General features: G+C 38.2%; 1 protein-coding gene across 1 annotated transcript in view; it reads left to right on the forward strand.

Moving 5' to 3' along the window:
• The window catches only part of LOC139744171 (small G protein signaling modulator 1-like), a 136,709-nt gene that overhangs the window by 68,872 nt on the left and 53,483 nt on the right, over positions 1–14,354 (forward strand). The window contains exons 4-6 of the mRNA XM_071654625.1: positions 1,921–2,089; positions 9,587–9,730; positions 10,392–10,459. Coding sequence (XP_071510726.1) covers positions 1,921–2,089; positions 9,587–9,730; positions 10,392–10,459 — 381 coding nt within the window. The remainder of the gene's footprint in view (positions 1–1,920; positions 2,090–9,586; positions 9,731–10,391; positions 10,460–14,354) is intronic.

A 14,354-nucleotide genomic window follows, 5' to 3' on the forward strand; every position in this document is an offset into this window, starting at 1 on the left:
GAATTCCTCTAAATTTCATTTTTTATTTTGAAGTACCCCTTTCCTTGACTTGTTCTGACATATCTTCAGGGTAATATTATTCCCCTGCCTTCTGAAAGAGGCAAGTCAAGCGCTATTTTATTATGCAAGAAAGGTGATAATATATTGAACTTGAAAGCAAGAAAATATAAAGCAGAAGGGTGAAGATTAAGGTGTGAATTTTCCTCTATTTGTCTCCCTCTTCATCATGGCACTGCTGGCAACCAGGGATAGCCTGGTGGTAGTGTCGCTGCCTTGAAAGCAGTAAATTACATATATGAGTCCTGTGGTTCCTTTTTTCTGACATGCTTATTGAATTATAGATCAGCAGTTACGATCTTACAAATTTTATTTGTAGAGGGAAAATATTGAACTTGTCCTTTATAGCCTCCCATGACCCCGTGGGGTCAGGGATTTGACAAACCAACCAACAGACGGACTGATTTCAAGACTGTTTGACATTACCCGGTATCAGATTCCCCTCAACATTGGCAGTGATGCAGTGTATGAGTTCACATGGGTACCAGCGTGTCTTACTGTCAGTATCGTCGCCATAAAGTGGTATAAAAATGAACAAGATTTGAATCGAAGCATTGTACAAGTGCCAGAAAACTTCAGGGTCCAACGAACCCACGCTACTGCTTATTCCCGAGCAATCAGAATTCATAGACATGCAGGTCTACAGATATAACAAGCGTGGTTTGGTTGGATAAGCATTATCTGATATGAAACCAACTGTAGAGGCCTTGTACCTGTGTGGGTCTGAAAGATAATCAGTAGATATAGCTCATACAGTAAGACTTTAAACTAAAGGAATTGATTTAATGAATTTAATAGTGATGATATTAGATATTGACAGTTATAACTGCTAGCATTATCTGATCTGGAGTCTGTCCGTAGGAATATCAGCAGAAATGGCTCACACATTAAGACCATGCAACTCTGAACAGTTGAAATTGAGGGCTGGGGGGGGGGGGGCTGGGAGGAATGCTGAATACAAAAATAGATAGGTGATTTATCAGGAAGGACTGTGACAACAGAGGAGGGATGTGGTGTGGGCAGAACAGGTGGTAGGAACAGAAGTAGACCCAGGCATCCTAGCCTCTATGACTGGATGAATTATGTAGTAGATATGTATCTCATGGTGAGCAAGACATGCATTGTACCATGAAAACATCATTTGTTGAGCTGTTATGCATACAAGTCATTGCTGAATTTCAGTGAGGGACTTTCCCTTTATGTTTTCACAAAGGGAAAGTCCCTAACTAAATTATTGATCCTACTGCGTGATTCAGTATGCAGGAAAAATTGTTCTTTTTTTTTGGGGGGGGGGGGTAGCACCTATATGCAAGCATATAATTCTGTTAGAAATCCCATGATTTGCAGGAAGAAATACTTTTATGGTAATTTATAAGGCATTTCCTGTTAGATTCTGTATTGTTGCCGGTCCATTAAAAAAGAACCCAAATTACACATCTAACTAAGATGTAGAATTAATAGAGGCTGCTCTGTGTAATATCCAGTGTGTACACAATGTCTAACATTGACTTGTAAGAAAAGTCTGGCTTTTCATGCACTCTTAGATAAGTGGTAAAAGGGATAAGTAGTCATAGCCATGACAAGAGTTTTTTTATTTTTTCAATCTTGGCCCAGTCTCGTTATCTTTTATCTAAATTTCATTTTGACACTGGTGAAAAATATTTGTAGCAAATGTCTTAAATATGCTCTTATTGGCTTTGCAAAGGGTTTGTATTGAATTACATGGTACTTGCTGTGTCACAGTTTTATCATCCACTTATACAGACTTTCCGTACATCACAACAGTGAAAGTATTGACTTTGTAATTGTCGTAAGTGCCAAATACTAAACACGGTTATCTGTCTCGGCTTCTCTGATTTCTAGCTGCTGTGGAGGCCTGCTTGTCCCAGGGTCTGAAGCGAAGGGCGGTCGGCCTCTTCAAGGGCAACAACACCACCTACTCCCTCCTCAAGCAGCTCTCCAAGACTTACTCTCACGCCCAGGAGGTCCTGCAGAAGGTCCAGGAAATTGAGGCTCGGCTGGAGGCCAACAAGTAAGCCCTTGTTCCCTTATATGAATTTCTTCTTCTTTATGAGGGTCTATTCAAACAACATGTATGTTTTCATTGCGTAAAAATGTAAAAATTTGGTTGCAGTCTTGGTTGTGTCTTTTTATTCACCATGCTCACTGTAAAGAATTTAGAAACTTGGACCACCATCGCTGGCAAAGAGCTGATGTGAGCATGTACATGAATAATGGTTTGCTAACTACTTCATAATGCCAATTTTTGTTGTGCAAAGTGTCTTCGACTATGCATTCCACTCTTCTACTCCTTAGTTGTACTTCTTTTTCAGTTCCTCTGCTTTAACTGCCTTGTTTTTATTCCTGATTATATTTTGCTGTCTTTTCGAAGGAGGCAGCGGAGTTCATATCCTGTTTATGTCAGTAGAACATTTTTTGGGGGGTCATGTGAAGAAAGATATCAGCCACTTGTCACATGTCAAATCAGAGATCAGATTGCAGTCTGTTTTGTGATAATGAGAAGGGAATCTATTCCCTGCATTTGCTCAGTTTTACCCTCGTGAGTATTCAGAGTGAGATAATAAGGTATAAGAATCAGAGAGAGAGAGAAAAAACAACAACGACAGACAGACAGACTAATAGACGGACAAAGAGACAGATATGAAGACAGAGGAATGTGAGCCCAGCTTAACATATTTTTCACATTCATCAGAAGGGAAGAGGGTGGTTTAGTATGAAAACGAGACAGGGAAACTATTCCTTGCATTCGCTCAGTCTTATCCTTGCGAGTATTCAGAATAAAGATGATAAGATATAAGAACTGGAGGGAGAGAAAAAGAGGGACAGACAGACTAATAGACAGACAAAGAGACAGATAGGGAAACAGAGGGATGAGTCGAGCTTGACATATTCTTTGCATTTGTCAGAAGGGAAGAGGGTGGTTTTGTGTTAAAAAATCCCCAACAGTTCAACTGATAATGGTAGATAGAAAATGGGGTATCTTGCTGTGATACTAAAGCTTGTCATAAATCCTCTAGTTGAACAGTGGAAATACTGTACCTGAATTTTTTTTTATGTGCCGATCAGGATGTTACTCCGGCAGTGCACCGGAAGTGATGATGTCAAAAGTCTTGTGTTTAGCCGAGGGCTGGTTTTCAATCGAGATATCTTTACTCAAGGCTTGGAGCAGTGGGTTGGAACTCAGTACCAGCATGGTTAGCAACTGCTGTGCTCACAGATACGTGTGTCCGGGGTACGTGAGGTTGTTTAAAACCGGTTTCCATGGCAATGAATGGCTATGACGTCACACTTCGGTACTCTATACTGTGGGGAAAAACCTTTCCAATTTCCCCTTCAAGCACGATGTAGAGGATGACATCAATGAGGGGAGCATGGGTATCTCTGCACTTAACCCCCTGAGGACAAGTCCCGAGTACACTTGGGCATGTGTCTGTGGGAAATGCATGTTATAGCAAAATCAGTCTGTCCTCAATTGGTTAAAGGAAACCTCCAGGTGATTTTTAGACAATAGAAATCTATTGGTTATACTGAGTACAGAGTTTCAGAATTTATAGTGAGTGATTTAGATGAGGAATAAGAATGTTTTCAAAATTCACAATGAATGAGGATGGTGACATGGCAGCATCACATAAGAATGCATGAATGGATGCTCTCAAGAAAGAAAGAACAAAGAAGAAAGTGTGCGTAAATTCTACACAGGTAAACTTGTTAAGCAAGTGGTATTGGACTGGAATACATGAGCCTCTTATGTCATCATCTTTGTTTAGGTTTAGTTAAGTGTATTGTTTGTTGTTTGGGGGTTTTCAGAGTATTGGTTTATCTGTCAAGGATCACAATAAATTCCACAAAACTATATGTGGTACCACTGATTCATATACAGTATGGTGAAATTATATAAATTGTCTGTAAAGCTCCTTTAACCTGTTAAAGACTAATCCCAAGTATACTTGGGCAGGTATCTATGGGAAATGTGTGTTGTAGCAAAATCAGCTGGTCCTCAATGGGTTAAATGACACTGAACAATGAGCCATGACCAAAGACGCTTAACTGATAAGACTGGAAAGTGCGCGCAAATCCTGTACAAAACAAATGGACAGCACGTGGTCCTCATGCGTATTACGCACATCACGTGAGACCACTCAGTTAACTTCAAAGACAGCGCGTCTCAGGATGTGCGTCTTTGCCTGAGACGCGCTTGTCTTTGAAGATGTTGTTGTTTATCAAGCGTCTTTGATTGTGAGACCTTGTTGTTGCCAAATTTTTACCTCCACGAAATAGTCCTTATTACTTTCAAATCTCGTTCTTCAAAATAGTCCCTTTAATCGAAAAAAAGCTACGACTATAATTTTTAAATCTTTGTAGGATAATGAAAATATCACGACCTTTGGAAATGAATGATGTTTATAGGTGTGTAATTAAGTTTGTACTTAGCTCTCTTTTGTATCGTCATGTAGGGTAGCCATTTTGTGTCCATTTTTATCACGCGCCTTCGTATCTTGTTATCTCTACTATCTTTGGCCATGACCAAACAGAACAGCAGCACATGACTCCCATCCCTATGTCAGTCTGTGCAAATGAGGCTGGGGTGGGGTGGGGGGGGGGGGTGGTTTGAAGTGATGAGAGCAGGTGGTATGGGTAGTTTGGTAATACCAAGAGATTGGGCATCAGTTATCCCACGCATACATTATGCCAACTTCAAGTGCCTCAGAGGGTCTCTCAGTACCCCCTTCTCTCTCCTCTCTCCCTCTCTCCATGTCTCTGTCTCTGTCTCTCTCCTATTCTCCCTAGTTCTGAAGATTGAATGATGATCTTGGGGCACGCTTTGGAGTGTGATGAATAGTTACATGGGAGGAATGTCGCCCTAGAGCACCATCTCATTGAGATGTATAGGTTATGTGGGCGTGGACTCCCGTGTGTGTCCGGTCTAATTTTCAGTCTTATCTGCAGGTGGATGGCATCTTTTTTTTTTTGATGAAAATGGGAGCGAGGATGAACCCCAGTGAGAGTAGAATTGAAAAATCAGATGTAGAGGAGTTTTGGAAAGGAGAAATTAAGATTAGAAAGGAGGTGTGTCATTCAAAATAGATATGTGCTTTCTTGGTGATAGGTACAATGAAAATTGTTATTTCTATGTTATTTCTAGAGGAAAGAAAATATCTGCTTTTAACCCTTTGCTTATTGAAACCTGGTAGGTTCTGGGCAAGTTAATGAAAAATTTAGAGTCTTGCAGGGAATGGGTTAAAGTAAAATAGGAGGAAGGACAAAGAGATGCCGGGGAGGGGGGGGGGGGGGATGGGGAGGGGGAAGGGAAAGGGAAAGAGAAGTAATAATGAGAGTGAGTTTTTTTTTTTTCTTTTGAAAAATGAGTGAGGAAACATGAGTGGAGGAGTGAGTGAGGAAGCGGGGGAGAAGGTGGAAAAGAAGATAGATGTTTATTCTTTTCCTTCGCTGTTGGGAAGATTAAGAAAAAAAGAAAGAAGTGACATCAATTGACAGGACAATAGATTGACAGTTCTCGCGATGCAGTTTTTGACAGCTGTCATGAATTTTTGACCAGAGGAAGGTGTCCTTAATGCGGCACCACAGAGTCAGTGTCTGGGATACGCCATATTTGATGGGAGAAGTCCGATAAAGAATTTATGTTGCATGGGAGAGAAGCGCTATACTATCTGTGATTTACAGGCGTGTTCAGTGCACAATCACCCACTTTCTCCTGCGATTCATAATATAGTGTGAAGCGTGAAGGTCAATTGTGCCGTGAGTATTACTGGTAGCCCTTCAGAACAATGTCTTTGCACTCCATGTCACTTCGTTGAGTTGCTGTCAGTCAAGATATGGTGGCATTAGTGCCTGGAGTGCATGAATATTTGATAATCAGCGAGGGTGAATGAGGTAGCGTTGTATCAAGTCATTTGCAATTCTTTGTAAAAAGACCTGGTGTACACCGTGGAAATAAAATGTGGGCATATCTCCATAGAAACCATGGCGGGGAAAAAATATAAGTGTCATCTGTGTTGCAGTAGATGTACTTTAATAATGTAAAATCAAAACTCACTTGTAGCTGTTCATAGGAATGTTAATTAATTACTGAATCATGAACTGGTAGAACTTGATTGGAGTATAACAGTGGTATAGCATATCAAGGGTGGCATCATAAATGTACATTGATTTAAGGGTTAGGAAGTATGGGATAGTGAGTGCTAGATATAGACAGCATGGAAGAGCCAGAGGTGTTGTTTATCTGTATCATATTGAATCATTCACAACTTAAATCAAAGATGTTATCTTGTTTATCAATGATCTACTCCTGTAGGAATTTTGCTGTAGAAATTATCATTTTGTATTCTTCAGATTGGCACCTCTGCGCTTTCACTGCATTCATTTTACTGGTGGAAAGTGACATGGTACTGGCTAAAAATTCATTAAATCTAAATCAAAGCAGAATTTTAAAAAAATGAAATCTAACAAAGTTGCCAATTTGAGAAAAAAAGACGAACTTTCATCTTCTTAAATGTATTGCCAATTTAACAATCTTTTATAAACTCAGGAGTTAAGAGTCTTTTTAGAATTTTCCAAACTGAACAAATTATATTATACATTTACAAAAAATGGGCTCAAATGAAAAAAAAAAAATCAAATCTGCCATATGACACACCAACAGTGAATCATATACAAATATTGACTGCTTCGAGGGACATGATTAAAACGATTTGTCCAGAGGTGATATCTCAACACAGGGATACCATTTTTCATGCAAAAGCCTGAATTCAGCCCCTGGCAAAATCATATTTTGGGCCCTTTTACATACAAGCTGACTTCTTGTTAATGAGTTTTCAGGTCCTTTCTTTCATTTTAACTGGCATCCTTGTCAACAGTGCTATGTGTTGAGATGAGTGGAGGGGCATAGCACTGTTGAGAAGTCACCAAGGTCAAATAGTTTAAACATTACCCCCAAAGAAGCAGTTGATATTTGTTTTATATACTGCATCCCACTTGATTTAAATTATCTTATGCTAAATTAAGGCATTGACATAAAGCTGCCCTGCTACTTGGCAGAGAAGTTATGTAAGGTGTAATTTCACAATGTGCAAATAAAGATATGTGTGCAAGATATACTTACACCCATCTTCAAAAGCTGCTTGCTGACTGCAGGGCAATATAGCAAAAACTAATGACTGCCCCTTTAACCAATGAGAATCAAGGATTCATCAAATGATCCACTTATCATTCAATGATTTAGCACCAAATAAAACCAAAATAAAACATGTAAACGTGGTTTTCTGGCACTTGAAGGATTAAGTCACAGTGCATGCTAAGATCCAAGCATATCACTTATACTTAGTAGATGGCTTAAAGATTTGCACAAAAAATGACATGACACAAATGCATGCACTGGAAAAAAGAGAAAAGAATTGAACCCAGGTGTGCACGATAATGTGCATTGCATTTATGTGATCATATAACATCAAAGTTGAAAAAGCAAACTTTTGCCTTGGACGTAGCAGAAAGACAATGCAGTGAGTATCATACTTTTACCGCATTCATCGCTGCAAAATGTCAGATTTTATTTGTTGCTTGTAAATTAATAATGGTAGAAGATCGCTTGAGGCAAGTTAGGCTGCATGCTCTCATTGGATCCAGAATTGACTCTTAAACATGCAAAAATCTCTTGTCCAAATATTTTGGTTAGAGGAGAAAGATACGTGATGGCAGGAAGTTTGGGGCAAAGGAAAAAAAAAATCAATTTTCGTCTCGGTTGGACGCAATTGATTTACAGAGACCTACTTGCTGTTCGTAATCGTGTTTCAGACAGAGCCCAGGAAATAAATGCACAGACTTGTCTCCAGGCTGTAAGATGTAATTTACGTGGAAATCCAAGTATGTTTTCAGCAGCGACTGGAAACAGGGTACATCAAGAGACTGATAACCCGGAGAGCTAAACAAAGAGATAGATAGATTGGGAAAGAGAGAGAGAGACAGAGACAGATAGAGTTGAGAGCAGAGAAAGAGAGAAAGATAAACAGAGAGAGATATATATAAAGAGGGATGAGAAAGAGACAAGAAAGTGAGAGATGGGAGAGGGTTTTATATATATATAATTATATATATATATATATATATATATATATATATATATATATATATATATATTTATGTAAGGAGAGAGAGAGAGAGAGATGAGAGCAGAGAAAGAGAGAAATAAAGGATTAAAAGAGAGAAAGATAAATATATATATATATATATATATATAAAGAGAGAGAGAGAGATACAGAGGGAGAGATAAGAGCAGAGATAGAGAGAAATATAACAAAAAAATAGAGAAAGATAAACAGAGAGAGAGATAGAGATGACAGCAGAGAAATAGAAGGAGTAAAGGAGAGAAAGATAAACAGAGTGAGAGATAAAGAGGGATGAGAAAAGAAAATGAGAGATAGGGAGAGAGAAAGGAGAGGAGAACACCGAGGAAATATATTTGCAATAAATACGCATCTGTGAAATGGCCATCCCTGAATCTCTATGGGGAAATCTGGGCGAGAAGTCTCCGAATTATCTTTTGAAAGATCATACTTGTGCTCCTGTGCATGCAGCTTCAAGGATTCTCTTACGCTCTATGGATCGGCAAATTCCTCACTCCGGAGTGGTATCAGCATCGAAGTAGTGCTTTCTCCCATAGAATAGGAGAAGTGAAGTGGCACACCAATAACAAGCATGTCAATGACATCGCAATCTATATTTTGCAAACAGATAGAATCTCAAGAATACATTTTGCTTTTGTTTTATGTCAAGATTTTCTCTTGATACTGAATACCATCTCGGTCCAGTACCTAGCTTGACTATCATTGAAAAAGAAAAAAAAAAACACAAATATATCATTTTTTCAATGTATTGTTTTTGTGTGATGTAGTATGTATAATGGACAAGGTTGATGAAAACATTGAACTAAATAATTTTTGTCATAAAAATGGATGAATAAGCCATTTCTCAGACCTAGACCTGGGGTTACTCTGCATATAGCAAATATACTTGATAAAGCGTACAGCCTCTCATTCAAAGAAAACATTCTTCACATGATTTTTCTTTTAATGTTCAACTGAGTGTGCTAAATTTCATGTGTTTTAAATTTTCAAAACCATTGATATTTTACTGTCATAAACCTAAGTACATGTAGACAAAATGCAGTGGGGTAGAATATTTCTTCTTCCTTGATTTCTTGAAGAAATCACATTGCAAGAAATGAGCACAAAAAAAAACCAGATTGCCGCACAAATAGTGAGCTGATGCAGTTTTTGGTACCCTGGGGTACCAAAGAGAAATCTGCCATTTTGTTGAATCATTTTTTTTTTCACACTGGTCCTTGGGTTACCAAAAAAAAAAAAACATTTGACTCTTAGCACTTTGAAGGACTCATTGAGAATTCCTTGTATGAAAGGAACAGTGTATCATCATGTATGATGTTTAGTCTCAAGTCTTTGAAGTCTGTGTTTTTGTTTTTGCTTTTTCTCAACAGAAAACATACAAACGGGGAGTCCCCGGGCACAACATCTCAACAGAACATCCGGGCAGCGCTGCAGCAGAGACACCTGTGGATACGGGTGGCGCTTTTCGAGAAGCGTCTCGCCAAAATCTGCGACTACGTTTCACAGAATGGCAGGTAAGGGACTGAGCATGTGTGTCTCTGATCAGACTCTGGTTCAGGCAATTATAAGTTTATTAAGTGTAGGTACAAATAACTAATTGACTGTCTTTGGAAATATATTTGCTTTCTATGACCTTTGACCTATGTCAACTGACTTTTGCCCCTAAGCATCACAATAGATTAGAAACATAGACCTGAAATGACAAAGTTGGTTTAAATCTAGACCTTAATTTAATTTCAGTCCATGGGACTAAAATTAGCATGGAATAGGCATACCTTTTACACGTGCATATCAATGTGTATTTGTTACAGAATGTCTATTAGTGTCCGCGATCTGTCATGCGTATTTATGAAGAAGAAATTTGCACAAACCATGGTCTAAATTTTAACCACCTTCATGAATTTGAACCATATTGTCAGAAATGAATGATATTGAAACCAAATGCAGTTTTTTTTTAAGTGAAAAAAAATGACACATGTTATCAGATGTAATATTAATAGTTTTAGAATGAAAGAGCACCCTATTTTTAACTGTAGAAACAGAGGTGGAATAATTTTTCCTTTGGAAAAAAAAGAAGAAGAAAATACCCAGCTGTGTTTGTTGTAGATGCGAATAGCTACAAACTGACATGTTTGAAGAACTAAAAGTGGTTTTTCGTTTACCTTCCAAATCCAGCAAATACTATGAGAAAGACAGTCTGATGTCGGACATGGTGGATGGCCCCATTCTGGCGTCTCTGTTGGGTAAGTTATGAGTGCTGTGTAGAAAACTGATTCGGAACCATTATGTGCTATCTCATGTAGATGCATTTTGCTTCTTATGTAGATGCATCTCAAGTGTTCTTGAATGGAATTCAGATTTATGATAAGTATTATTATTATTATTTGTTCTAGGACAATTATGTGGGATATTGGATGAGTATGTATCTCATGAATGTGGTTTCTTATCGTATTTATGACATTTATATGAATGTACCTGGTGTTCATTACAGGTTTCTTCATACAATTTCTTTACCAGTATTATGTGTGTACTGTATAAATTCCACTTGATGTGGCTGTCATCATGGACATACTCTTGTAAGATCATCAAATAAAAATTGTCACAGTTGCAGTAAACCCCCAAGAAGAAAGATATATTTGAGAAGCTGCATTTGGGGAGAAAGGGCTTAGTTTCCTGGGAATGTATACTTGAGAATGAAAAAGATGCATAACCTTGCAGAATTCCTGCATGGAATCTTCCCAAATTATATACCCAGTCATGGTTTCCAGGAGGAATTCTTGCAGAAGAAATGATCATCTTGTAATCATCAAATTGGCACTTCTGAATTTCACTGCATGTTCTATATTGGAGAAAGATCAGATGGCAAACATTTGTTAAATCACTGCTCCCAATGCTAAACATTACTTTAATCTGTCCAAATCAACAACAGCAAAACAAAACAAAAAAGAAACAAAAGTACTGCTAATTTGAGAACAGGAACTTGAATTTCTAGGATTAGTGCCAATTGAAGAATCACTTGTAGATATTAGGAATAAGACTTAAAAATTCTGCAACTAAAGCAAAACAATCATAAATGGACAACAGAGGTCTCAAAATGAAAGTGATTATATTCATCCGTACTTCATGCATTACCAACAAATAATAAAACTTGAAAAGTATAAGGATGTATCAAGAAACCCCAGAAATGTGCCTTTTAGGACTTGGCTGAGTTACAAGCATATGAAAAATCCTTTTTTTTTTACCCTCCGTTTGAGAAGTAACAAGAAGAAAATTAAATATGGAATACAAACACAGCCTTAAAACCATTGGATGTGGTTTGATACTCGGATTACATATGTGCTTCGCTTTTATTCAGGTATGCCCAGCGTAGATTCAGAGCTTTTTCTGACTACTAGTAAATCAAGGCAAACTGCTCCATATAGCTAGATAGGAAGTGACACAAAAATACAATTAGTTATCCCCTGCTTGTTCACGAAATACGGGCAAATATCTACGGTCTGGTGCCATATTCCATGAGGCCGAAGGCCGAATGGAATATGGCACCAGACCGAAGATATTTCCCGTATTTCGTAAGAACAAGCAGGGGGTAACGATTTTATCTTTTAGTGTAAGTGCTAACCTTCTTCTCGCTGATTTCCCCTCGTGAATGATGTTGAAATCGCCGGCTGTCAGCCATGACCATGTTGACTATACCCTATAGGCCTACATCTCGCGAGCTGATTACTGTATGCGCGCATACAATGTACAAATACGTACAAGCCATAAGATACTGCAGTAGCCAGATACGTAAGTTGCTGTTGTCGTTTATCAAGCGTCTAGTGGTCTCAGGTTATGTGCGTAATACGCTTGAGGACCACGCGCTGTCCATTTGTTTTGTACAGGATTAGCGCGCACTTTCCTATAAGCGTCTTTAGTACACGCGCAGCTAGCTGTGTAATATGACGTCATATCACGGAATACGGAATATATTCAGTGGTGGATTTAGCGCATGCGCACAATATGACCTTATCACGGAATACGGGATATATTCAGTGGTTGATTGACCAATGAGATTACAGAATTCACGATCACTAAAAGATAAATTCTCTTGTCCTTCAGAAGGTCAATACACGAAATACAGAGCATCAATGCATGTCTGTTGGCCACATCTGCTTTGCAGTGGACAGAGAAAACCTGAACTAGATTTCATTTAGAAACACTCAGGGCTGTGGTGCCTGTATCTTCCCCCCACATTTTTTCCCCTTTTGGTTTGTCCCTTTTTCGTATTTTGGAGAGCAGGCAGTTTGTTCTGTGTCGATAGATATTATTGATTGCTTTCGGGATGCGTTGCGATGTCAGGGACCGTACTGGGCCAGCTGTGGGTGGAATATCATGGCATCCTACGGGACTGCCGCAAAGAACGATTGGCGGTGGCTGAGTGTTTTTGTCACAGTGCTAGTGAGGGAAAGGCAACCACTGCATCTGGCTCACAGTGCAAGCAGCAAGACCTATTTTTAGCATTTTTTATTTGTTGTTGCTTACCAAACTAAAAGGGAACTGCTGTCCCAATTGTATGTCAAACCAGAATTATTGTTATTGAGATTGTAAGTTGGTTTTTTTTTTAATATCAAATGCCAAGCCCACAGCCTCATGTGAACTCGTCTTGAATCACATCATTGTAGAGAAGAGAGGGATTTATTTGATTTACCAAATATGAGTACTCCTGCTAAAAAGGGGGATGGGGAGGGGGAAGTGGAGGGTTGAATAAAGCTTGCACTCTATCATACCTTTTAGGCATTGGTGTCAAGTGTTTTTGATTTTGATTTTTTTTTCTCTTTTTCCTTTAATGGAGTCAGTGGTGGTATTTGAGCTTTGATTCAGTGCACTCAGTATCTTGACATTGATATGTGACTATGGAGAGGTATGAAGTTGGGGAAGAATTCATTGAAATGCACTGTCTGTCATGATCAGAATAATAGTCCCTCTCTGTAGAATGCAGCAAAATATTCAGTGCACCATCTCCCCCCCCCCCAAAAAAAAAACAAAAACAAAAACAAAAACAAACATAGATAAAGGAAAGAAGCCTCTAGCTAGAGCAATGACCAGTAAAGTACATTTTCATTTCCATTAATGGGAGATTAAACAAGAATCCTTAAATTGGGAATTTATTGTACATCTTACAACTAATGATACATACTCAGTGCATAGTGAGCCACAGCATGTTGTGCTTTCTAGGTAAGATATGAACATGTTTTTGTTCGATTTCATTTCCTTTGAAATATTGCATGTAAACAGAAGTAGAAACAAAACTTCACATCAAATTCAGTGTCATCTGCATTCCTTTCAGTGTGTTTGATATTTTATTTACAATATAACATATATGCATTTTTGTTTATGTTTGTCTGCATGGCATTCATTGAAACTTGCAATATAGTTGAACAAAATTGGATGGCTTTTAAATTGAAAATACATCTTTTTGATAAAATGTGACTGTAACACCATGCTAGACAAACTAAAAATTCATTTCAGGCATCTGCACTTTGTATGAATATTTTATGGATGTATTGTGATCTTGATCTATTCTGCTTATGGCCTTTTGATCAGAAAATTAGCCATTTTACTCATGCACAAACCAATGGGATAATCATTAGGGGATGACATCATAGTCATATATAAATGACATATACTTTTGGGTTATTATCATATAGTTTATTTGTTTTTAAAATGCCAAAAATGTTCAAATTTCATAACTGTTAGGGGAAAACTCATCTACTTGTAATACATATGAACTATTCTGTTGTTTGACTCACATTTTCTGTTCATCTCAGCTTGATATAGAGTGGACTTTTCCCTTTAACATATAATAGACCATTTAGACAGGGCTCGACACTAACGGTGGCCCGGTGGACCGCGGCCACCAAAAATGAAAGTCGGGCCACCAAATTTCAAAAAAGGGCAAATTTGGTGGCTTGCCTCGGGCCACCGAAATTTTTTTAAAAGTATGTCAATAAATTCGTTTTTTTTTTTTTTTTTTGCGCCAGATATGCATAAATGCATGCAGAGAGTTAATGTTTTTTATTGGTTTTTTTCGGGCCACCAAATTTTTCTCTTGGGCCACCAAAAATTTGAAATTGATGATTTTGGTGGCCCCATCGGACC

Source organism: Diadema antillarum, unplaced genomic scaffold (assembly GCF_040938485.1).
Source record: "Diadema antillarum isolate AM-2024a unplaced genomic scaffold, OU_Dant_1.0 seq00001143_RagTag, whole genome shotgun sequence".
In the NCBI taxonomy this organism is placed as follows: domain Eukaryota; kingdom Metazoa; phylum Echinodermata; class Echinoidea; order Diadematoida; family Diadematidae; genus Diadema; species Diadema antillarum.